The sequence below is a fragment of the Halichoeres trimaculatus genome, unplaced genomic scaffold, assembly GCF_033239565.1.
Source record: "Halichoeres trimaculatus isolate MK-OKI-2021-1 unplaced genomic scaffold, fHalTri1.1 fHalTri1_scaffold_2, whole genome shotgun sequence".
NCBI lineage: Eukaryota > Metazoa > Chordata > Actinopteri > Labriformes > Labridae > Halichoeres > Halichoeres trimaculatus.
In genome coordinates this window covers 16,181,743-16,192,490 of record NW_027437180.1, presented here as the reverse complement: position 1 = coordinate 16,192,490, position 10,748 = coordinate 16,181,743, and the positions used below count along the sequence as shown (strand labels likewise).

The 10,748-nt window shown below is 41.5% G+C and overlaps 1 protein-coding gene across 1 annotated transcript; it reads right to left on the bottom strand.

Annotated features, from left to right (window-relative positions):
- Nucleotides 1-284: 284 nt before the first annotated feature.
- Nucleotides 285-9,122, bottom strand: stx3a (syntaxin 3a). Its single transcript, XM_074693707.1, has 10 exons — nucleotides 8,996-9,122; nucleotides 7,955-8,026; nucleotides 7,364-7,463; nucleotides 4,578-4,652; nucleotides 4,287-4,357; nucleotides 3,909-4,017; nucleotides 3,706-3,779; nucleotides 3,372-3,506; nucleotides 783-893; nucleotides 285-362 (listed from the first exon to the last, which is right to left on the bottom strand). The coding sequence occupies exons 1-10, from the start codon at nucleotides 9,023-9,025 to the stop codon at nucleotides 285-287; spliced, it is 855 nt and encodes a 284-aa protein (XP_074549808.1). The 5' UTR covers nucleotides 9,026-9,122.
- Between the last annotated feature and the right edge of the window lie 1,626 nt (nucleotides 9,123-10,748).

The following is a 10,748-nucleotide window of genomic DNA, read 5'->3' as shown; positions in this document are numbered from 1 at the left end:
CAAACACTGAATCAGCTGTGTGGCTCAGAGACAGATACAGGCAGACTAACACATAGACTGTGTGTATTTGTTTGGATGGATAAAGACCCCATAACTGAGTAATGCTGAGGTAACCTACAATCTACTCATTTAATTGAATTATTCATGTATAACAAGAGAGGAAAATATGGCTTTCACATTCTCTCCATACTGCTGGTTCAGGAGTCTTGAGGTGTTTTTTGATTTGGAAAGTATCCTTAGATCCTAACAGGTGGCTACAGGCATCTGCAGGTGAATCCAGGTGTTTATTTGATAAAGCTGTAGAGGAAGGAGCCAAGGATGAGGGCAAGAATGCCCATGCAGCAGAAGATCATCATTTGTTTCTGCAAAGAGAAAGGAGATACATCAACAGCTGCTGCATCATCATCATTATCATCCTTATCATTTTGTACTTATCGCTGTAATCTTTATCAGCATCGTCAGTCACACAAAAAGATGGTCAAAGGCTGTTACAGGAAACAGTTTAAGCTCAACTGAGGATTTAGCCTAAACCAGGAAATACCAGATCCTTAACAATCTCCATTTAATTTATCATGTGCTTGAATGAAAATGCTTCACTTTTATAATTGTGAATAAATTCAGGCAGCAAGGGGCTAAACTACACACAAACATCCTATAGTTTTTGTTAAAAAACAAAGTATTTAAGCAGTGTAGCTTTACTGTACTTAGACATACCTTCAGACACCCTCAGCTTACACAAGGCCACCAGGTCACACAGACCACATATGACCACCTGAACTTACCCTGCGTGCTTCCTGCTGAAACTTTGCTGCCTTCTTGGTGTCAGCCACTGCTCGCTCCACAAAGCCCACTGATTGGTCCATGTTACTCTCAATCCTGTCAATCATCCCCCCCTGAGGAGAGAGGAGAGGATGAGACAAAGTAGGAAATAGGTACCCCTTTTTGAGATCCATCCTGATCTGTTCAAAGACACACTGACATGTACGTGGGCACACATTAATGCCGTGCAGCAGACAGTCAGGAAAAATAATATCACAATCACCACAAGAAACACAGATAAAAAATATAACTGCCTTAACTGCCCCAAAAGTCAGCAGCTAATGCTGCTTCCACCCTCCAGAAGAGCTATGTATGCAGTGACGTACCCACCTTTTACGGTGAAGCAATCATATAGCTCCAACTTGGCCTCGTGCTGATAGAAAACCAAACCGATTCTTAGCGAGAACGTGATTAGAACCAACTATGCACTAGCACTGAATGAGCAATAGGTGGGAAGTAGGTGAAGGGCTCTACACTAACTTTTTCACAGGTAGCACTGGTGCGACCAACTGAAAGAGCACCAGCACATGATTTGGTCGCACCCTTTATTTATTTATCTATTTATTAAATTATTATTTGGGTGCAGTAACTTTGTATTTTTACTGTAAATATGAAGCTTGTCTGCAACAAGCACTAACTGACAAAACAGGTTATTTCTTTTATGTAACTTTAAAAGAAGACAACAAAACTGCTTCTTAAATAAAAGCAAATAATAACAACAGACATGCATTCGTTTACATGTCAGGGTTACAGTTTGGTAACTATAGGGGTACTATAGTTACCAAAAACATTTTGGTTGAAATTAAAAATAAAAAAAAGAGGCTTTACATAAAACAATTACTAACATTATTAAGTGAGTTTACAAAACTTACTAATTAACCTAAAATGACAGAGAATATGTCTTTAGTTTTCATCTTTGTCAATCTGTCATACATGAACTCACATTACCAATCAGGAGTGCAGGCAGGCTGCCAACACTCCTGAATATGGAGAAAGTCGCCCATTTTTTAACCCTTTATCCCACTGTTCTCCCAGCTCGTAATTTCTCCTGATTGTCCCCCAACTTTAAGCATGCTTCTGTGATCTCTAATATTTTTCAAAGTCAAATCAAGTCCTGTACTTGGACGTTAAATCAAAAACTCAAAACCATCCACCCCCTCTCTCTTAGTTAGTTTGATCCAAAGACGCTGCAAGACACCACAGAGACAGAGACAGCTGACTGTGCTGCACTTGTCGATGAAGAGTTTTTTAGAGGCTTAGCTGTTTTTTTTTAGGTGTTGACATGACATGTCATGACTTAAACTCCTGCACTGGTTAAAAAGTTAATTCATCCTGTGGTTAGTCCTGATCTCTCTATCTAACCTAAGCTCTAACATGCTCTTACCTAGCATCCTCTTCAATAAGGCAAGTTTAGAGCAATGTGAATCTTATCACTATGAGAAGAAGGTGGACTCTTAAATAGTGAAACGCTTGTCATCGTGAAGTTCTGTCTATCTTAGGTAGGGCTGGGCGATTATGGTAAAAATAAGAATCCCAATTATTTTAAGTGATATTGAAATTACAATTAATATACACAATTATTCATTTATTCAAAAACTTCAGTACTGATTTAAACACAACTTTAAAGAACCAGTGAGTGGCACATACAGTAATATTGATACACATAAGTCACACACACTCGCTGTGGCTGCACATGGAACACAGAAGAGCTATGAAGCACAGGAACTTGCATACATCTACACTGTGTGGCATATTAATTGTTTTTCTTCGATTATATTGTTTTTATGATTGTCAGATGGCAAAATTGAAATCAAGATTAAAATCCCATTAATTGTCCAGCCCTAATCTTAGGTGTGTGATGTGCAAACACGCTGCACCAGTACGTGACGGTGCTCTGTCTTCAGATAGGAGAGAGTGCAGGTGGAAGAGGCTGACTGAGCCAGTGAAAGAGAAGGCAAAGTCAAAACAAAATGTCCTGTACAGTCCCTGTGATAGAGGAAGTATTAAGACATATGCACTGGCACAAACTCCACCAGATGAAATTTTTACTCCTACAGGCTGAAAAAAAGGTCGCATATGTGACCATTTTAGTTGTAGTCTCCAGCCCTGGGGTGACAGAAGAGAAAGAGAGGGAAGAGAAAAATGGCCGCATATTTTAACCAGAGGCTCTATGGAGACTGACTCACTGCTAGGGACAGCCTCTAGTGGTTACTCAGGGGAGTGCAGGTTTTAGGATTTCCTTTACTCTTGAGGTTACTGCTCAATAATGTCACTTTTTTTTTTTTTTTTAAATCAATGGCATCAAGTTACATGACCTCATCCTAAACGTGATCACATGGTTAAGCTGTGAACCAATCAGTAGTGAGAAAGTTCAATTACTTAGGACAGCCAGCTGTAGTCTGGTCACATGACCCCCAACATGATAGTCTTTTGTGAAGACACGCTGTGTTTTTATATGTGGTGTGAATGCTGTATATACCCTATGTGTATTTGTGCTAACCTGGTCTAACAACGTGCTGCACTTCTCTCAGTGTAGTGTGTTTAGTGTATACCTGGTTCTCCACCAGCATGGCGATGTCCACGAACATATCGTGCAGCTCCTTGATGCTGCTCTCCAGCCTCATGATGTCTTTGTGTCGAGCCTCGATCTCATTCAGAGCCTGCTGGTTGATCTTAGAGTCCATAATCTGTGGAAAAACAAAGGCATAATAAGGTATCAAAGAGATGATGTAATACACTCAAGCGTGAGAAAACAACAGAAAAAGTAACACAGTGACTGTTTCCTTTTTCTCCTCTGAGTTAGTTTACTGATATGATCTGACTTACATACATGTTTACAGACATGTATGTTGATTTGCATGTGTGGTCATATGTGGTGGTCCCTACCCCTGCTGTAAACACAGCGGCGTTTCCTCCCTCCAGCATCTCCTCCAGCTCCTCATCAGTCGTAGCTTTTCCCGCTGCCGAATCAAAAGAAAGTTTGAGTAATCACACACCTACGGCACACACACACTCCCTCAGCGGTGACATCATGTTTGACATAAATAAGAAACAGTGACATCTCTGAAATAATAAAAACCACATCTCACTGATTTCAAGCTGCCGGGCGATACGTCCCTTGCTCTTGTCTCTGAAGTCCATCTGAGCTTCGTTGTACTTTGTCATCACCTCCACAAACTTCTTAGCCAGAATTGCATGCTGGGAAAAAAACACTCAAAGGCTGTGGGTCTGAGAGATAGATCACACCATTCATCTTTCTCATCATTCTCTCTAGATCAGGGGTCTCAAACTCATGCCATGGAGGGCCAGGAGGCTGCAGGTTTTCTTTCTAACCTAAAGCTCTACCAGCTGATTTCACTAATTGGTCCCTGCTCTCTGCTTGAAGGTGAAGTAATCAGTGAAATCAGCTGGTGGAGTTTTCGGTTGGAAAGAAAACCTGCAGGTCAGGTTTTCGTTATTTCCTTTACCTGTGATTTTCGTATCCTGAGGTCAGCAGAGGCTCTCTCATCTGTGTTTGACTCCAGCTGGCGTTCAATACCTGACACACACACACACACACACACACACACACACACACACACACACACACACACACACACACACACACACACACACACACACACACACACATTACTGTGGTTCAAGATCATGATGTACATATATTTTCTTTGACACTTGGACATGCCCCCCCCCCCCCCCCCCCCCCCCCCCCCCCCCCCCACACACACACACACACACACACACACAGGGCTACTGACTCTTGAGTTTGTTTCGTGCATTGTTTGCAGATTTCTTGATCTCATTGGTGAGAGCTTCAACATCATCCTGAGTCTCTAAAAGAGAAAGAAAGAGAGAAATAATGAAAATGAAAATGAAAATAATAATATCAAATACATTTTTTTTGAGTGACTCAGGGAAGTAATTTAGGGGCAATGCTGATTAGGTACAGAGCCCGGCTCATACACTTCATCAAACTGATCAGAAAAGGAGAGTTTTTCATTAAGATAAAAACCAGACATACCCACCCCTCATCAAAACCCCCCTTACTTAAAGAGTACACCTTCTCCATCCTTGAGGACAAGAGCAGCCCGTACCAGGCTCAGGGGGTGAAAACTGTTCTAAGAAGGCTTTAATGCTATAACTAGTACACAACCAGACTTTAATGATTCACCAGGAGACAAAGTCCCCATTTACACAAAACGCTGTGAAATGTGCATTTGCATGAAAGTGCTGAGGGACTTGAAGTGCTGTGGTAAGCATGCCAGGCCTGTAGTTGGCGCTATAACTGTCTTGTCCAGGAGCAGCTTTTAGTAGACCTTTGGTAGAGTTGAGCTGATCATCTGGTGTATTGGTGAATGCCAGGTGCAGAAGTGGTGCAATGGATGCACCTTTGTTGGAAAGACAGTCGACAGATTCAGCAGCACAAGCACAGCACGGTAGTCTGTGACGATTGCAACAGCAGTACTGTTGAACTGTTGTCTGTGCATAAGCATATATCAGTGTTTCGCTGAAAACTCTGGCTTGCTGTTTAAGCGGCAATGGTGGCTGTGGCTTTCAGAAAAATCCCACTCTGGAGGCCATTTTTTAATTCTGTTGTAGGTCACCTAAAACTCCATTTTTGTCTAAATGAGAGGCCCTTATGACAATACTTTTGTGTTTCATCCTAAAACCACTCTCTCTCCCCCCTAGATTTAACTTTGATAAATCCGTCATAAGTTGACACCATTTGCTGCAACTTTGTTGAATGCTGGGTCTCTGTGGTTGACGGTTGGCTTTGAGGGGACCCCCGTGGTTTCTTCCTCACAGCTCTTTTCTTGGTAACAGAACAGTGGACTACTAAATCACTGATGTCCCCCAGATACCCTATCATACCACAGTAAAATCACACTCTGCAGCAAAAAGACAGGAACAGACCCTCAGGGGTCATACAACAACCCAACTCCATTTAGACCATTTCCTGTCCACCTCATATCATTTTAGACTTCCAGATCACTGAATCAGAGCTTGTGGTTGAACTCCAGGCCCTGCAGCCAAGGAAAGCCAGTGACCCTGACAATATTTTAAGCAAAAGGTAAAAGTTATTCTGCAGTATCCTAAAACATCGACTGCAGGACTTCCTCTGAGAGCATGACGTCCAGAGCAGGAGTCAAATTGGATTTTTACCTTACATACAGAGCACCACATCTATACCCCCTGCATCCTCATCATCAAATATGTCCATCAAAAAAGAATCTAATCTTTTATCAACGTATAGCTATCAAAAAAGAATCTGAGTCAATCTGGGACAGTGGTCTATTTCTAAACTTATTGGAGAAAGGTGTTGGGAAGAAAGCCAGTGACATCATTAAAGATGCTGTGAGGAGGTTCGGTTGTAATTGGACTGCCACACCACCTTCTGGCCTTTAGTCTCACGCACACTGTTGTGAACAGTCTCAGTCCCACCCACTTTGAACTTTGACATGGATGAATTGTCTAAACCACTGAGATGGTCTGATGTCCCAGGTCTCAGCCTGTCTGACCGGACTATACTGGCTCCATCTGAGGAAGCTTTACGACAACAGTTGGATCGTCTGCAGACCCTCTGTCAGACCTGGGCCCCTACAGATCATCAGGACAAAAACAGAAATCCAAGAAACGACACAGAGTTCAGGGAAACCACATCAGGTTTTCATTGGATTCCACTGACACAGAGCACTCACACCCCACACACATAACTACACATATTTAGCAGTAAATCCAGACCTAATCTAGAAGTCTGGACCAGCTCAACTTGGGCCAAATCTGGATGCACAGACCAACCCAATTAGAACCCAATCTCGACATCCAGACCAACCCAATTGGGACCAAATCTGGACGTCTGGACGTGACCCAATCTAGACCAAATCCAGATGTCTGCTTCGGAACCCAATCTGAACTTAATCCAGATGTCCAGACCAGACCCAATGCAGACCTAATCTGGAAGTATGGTCTGGGCCCAATCTGAATCTAATCCGGTCGTCTGGACCGGACCTGATCGAGATCCTATCCAGATGCCAAGTCTGAACCCAATCAGAACCAAATCCAGACATCTGCTTGCTGTACTCTGGATCAAATCTTAAGGAAACTCTGACCTCGTAGGGAGGAGGAGAAGGACTGACTGTGGTACAATCTTCAAGCATCACTGTACCAATCAGAATCTGTCTTAAAATGCTTCAGCCACTGATTGAACCAATCTGACTGCATGGTGGTGAAACATTGGTTCTAACCAGTCACGAGTTTAACAATTGGGACAAAGAGCCCATCAAACCCTCCACACAGAGCTCAGCTGGTGCATTCTTGAGTCAACAGAAACACCTCAAACATCGGATGCTTGGCCGAGCTGGAACGACTTTCCCTTTTAATCTGAGACCAAAAAAAGAGCCGCAAAATTTAATCAGCATTTTTTAAAAACAGGTGAGCTCAACGTGTACCGGCGCAAAGTTCTTAATGACTGAGAGAGGAGATGGAGAAGAGATATGTAACAATAATAACTCTGAAAAGATGTGTGTTTGTGTGTGTGTGTTACTCTGGTCAGATGTAGGAGCTGACAGGATGGTGGAGTAAAGCTTTTTGATTTCCGTCACACTTTCGTCGATCTTATCGATGCTGCCTCGGATGTCTTCAATCTGAAACACACACACACACACACACACACACGCACACGCACACGCACACGCACACGCACACGCACACACATAGAGTAAGGGAGCTGAATGTCTCCTCCTTTTAAATGTCCTCACAGATTGTTCCCTCTTCCTTCCCTGATAGTCCTATGCCTATCTTGTGTCCCTTTGTGTCCCTTTTCCCTTTGTGTCCTCACTCCCATCCTTTGCCCCCTCTTTCCCTGCTACATGTCCTCGCCCTCTCCTGGGACCCTGGTGAACATTCCTACCCCCTTCCTGTTTCTTTCTGTTTATTTCTTCTGCCAGTTTTCTCCCATTTCTACACCCTTGCTGCATGTCCTTATCCTGTCCTGTTTTCTTCCCCTTCCTGTCCTCACCCCATTCTGTGTCTCCCAGCTGAATTTCCTCCCCCAACTCTGTGTCCCCTTGCTAAATGCCCTCACCTCTTCCCGTCTACAGTTTTGCCCTCACTCATAGAGTTCAGAGCGACTGACCTGAGCAAAGAAATCATCCATGAACGCCTCATTTTCCACAGGAACCACGATGTCATCACCTCCATCACTCTTCTGTTACACACACACACACACACACACACACATACACACACACACACAAACACACACACACACACACACACACACACACACACACACACACACACACACCAAACACACACACACACACACACACACACACACACACACACACACACACACACACACACACACACACACACAGAAGAGTTAATGTGTATTATTTACCTGCTGTCTTGTGGGTCTGATGATCCAGCTGTCAAAGCAAATTTCTTAGGTGTAGACTTGAATAATCTGGTTGTGTAGGTGTGCACAGCTCTTTGATTTTACTCCAGCACTCAGTCTTTTTGGGTGGGTGTCTGTCAGCATAGCACGTCTTGGCTTGGTGATATTTGACCAAAAACTCTAGATCTGTCAGATTGTGAGGACGTCTCTTTAGATGATGGCAGGGGCCGACTGACTTCTATTTAACATGAGTTTGAATGAGATTGGTTTATTCTTAATCCCAAGTTATGAGAGGGTGTGCACACTTAAACAAACCATATTAAAAAAGATTTTTCAGAAGATTTCAGCTTGTTCCTCTGTTGAGTTGTACAGGTTACAGGTCACAGGTAAAGGTGGAAATCGCTCTGAAATGATTTCTCTTGGATTAATAGATAAATAGATAGATGAATAGATAGATCACATGATCACCTGACCTGTCACCTGACACATACAGAGCAGCACAGTGCGTGATAGGCTCATGTGAGGACACGCTCAGGTTCCTCAGTCCACATGCTCCTTAGACAAACTACCCAATCAACACACCTTATTTATCTGTTTGCACGATACCGTTGCTCATCATCAGAAATACAGCAGTTAATGAAACACATTTACACTGTGAGACTGAATCATTCCACTGTTCCAACTCATTCACACTGAGCACTAATTAGTTTTTACACAGCTGATTAAAAACAAACTAACTAGCAGGTAAAGGTATAAAACATAAAAAAGATTGTTTACCTCTTTGAGCTGAGCCAGACGGTCCTTCATGACGTCAGGATTTCAATAACTCAATGAAATAAAGAGACAGGAGCAGCTCAGGTCCAAAATGTCCTCCTGAATAACACTCACATACACACACTCACACTCACACGCATACACACACACTCTGACATGACAGCATGACCCAAGCAAGGAGAGCTGTTAACGCTGTCAACTGAAAAGTCCAAATAAAAAAATAAATAAAAAGACAAAGTAATTGTTAATTAAAGCCTAATAAATCAATACATGGATAAAAAAAAGTCCCAGTGTGTTTGTTCCGAGTGTGTGAGTGTGTGAATCAATGTCTGACACACAACCTGGAGTCTCTCTAAGCCTCATCCTCTAAGAACAGATTAGAGACACAGTTTCCAGGACGATAAATCCTCATCCCCCCTCCTCACCCCTCCTCCCACACACACCTATACATAAACCTGTGTAAGCGTGTGTTCAGATCGAACATTAAAACATTAAGGTAATATTTTAGTGTGTGTGTGTGTGTGTGTGTGTGTGTGTGTGTGTGTGTGTGTGTGTGTGTCTGTCTGTCTGTCTGTCTGTCTGTCTGTCTGTCTTTGGATGTATAATAAAGTTATTATGTGTGTAAATCATCTCAGGAGAGTAAAGAAATAAAAATGTTTAATTGTGTCAAAAACAACAAAAACAACACATAGTTTTAAATCTGTTTAGGATCTGTTCAGACAGTTCATGTATTGTTAATATTTTTCCTTTTTTTCTGTAAATTACAAGTATTTGATCAGTCAGATTTTATCCTAACATCACTGTGAGATGTTATAAATACTATTTAACAATTTTCATATCAGTTAGTCTTATCTTTTTATATTTTTCATTTCATAAAAATAAATCTGATGCAGCAGGTTTAAACTTTATTTGTCTAAATCTGCTTGTTTTATTTCTGCCTGTGATGAGCTCAAATTGCCTGCAGGGGGCAGAACACACAGGCTGATTCCAGGCTAAATAATGAGACCAACACTTTACAGAGACAAACCATTTATTATCCAAACACAACAACCACTCAAAGGTTTATTTCCACTTATGTGAAAAACAAATTACAAAAGACATTTCAATTCTGCCTCCTCATCGGACTCTGTGTAACAAAATTAAAACAAGTTTGTACTGATTTAATATGATCACATATTGTTTTTTGTTTGCTGATCATTATTTTTTTTTCCATATTAAAATGACCACATAGTAATGTATTATATTTGTAATCAATATATTATATTATTGTATTAGATATAGTCGTAGTGAGGATATTAGTAAAATATAAGTAGTAATAATAGTAATATTATTAGTAATAGTAGTACTAGAATTAGTTATAGTAGTAGAAGTAGTCATAGTTGCAGTAGTTCTTGTAATAGTATTAGTATTTGCTGTCATAGGTTAGTAGTATTGGAGTTATAGGGTTTCATTGTTAGTAGTGGTATGGAAAGCAGTTTCTGAAAAGGATTTGTTTGGCAAAGCAAGTTTATTGATACACAGGTGCGTAGCTACAATTAGACAAACACAGGCAGTTGCCTGGGGCCCCAAGATTCCCAGGGGCCCCCAAAGCATCTCCTAAAAACTGATTTATGAAGTTCTCTTCAATTGAAAGCATTTCTTTTTAAAAAAAATCTTACTTCAAATGGTTCAAAATACATCAAAAGGCTTAATCTTTAATGATTGTTTGGGTACTCCCCCTCCCTTCTTATTCAATGGGCTATTCCATGTTACAACA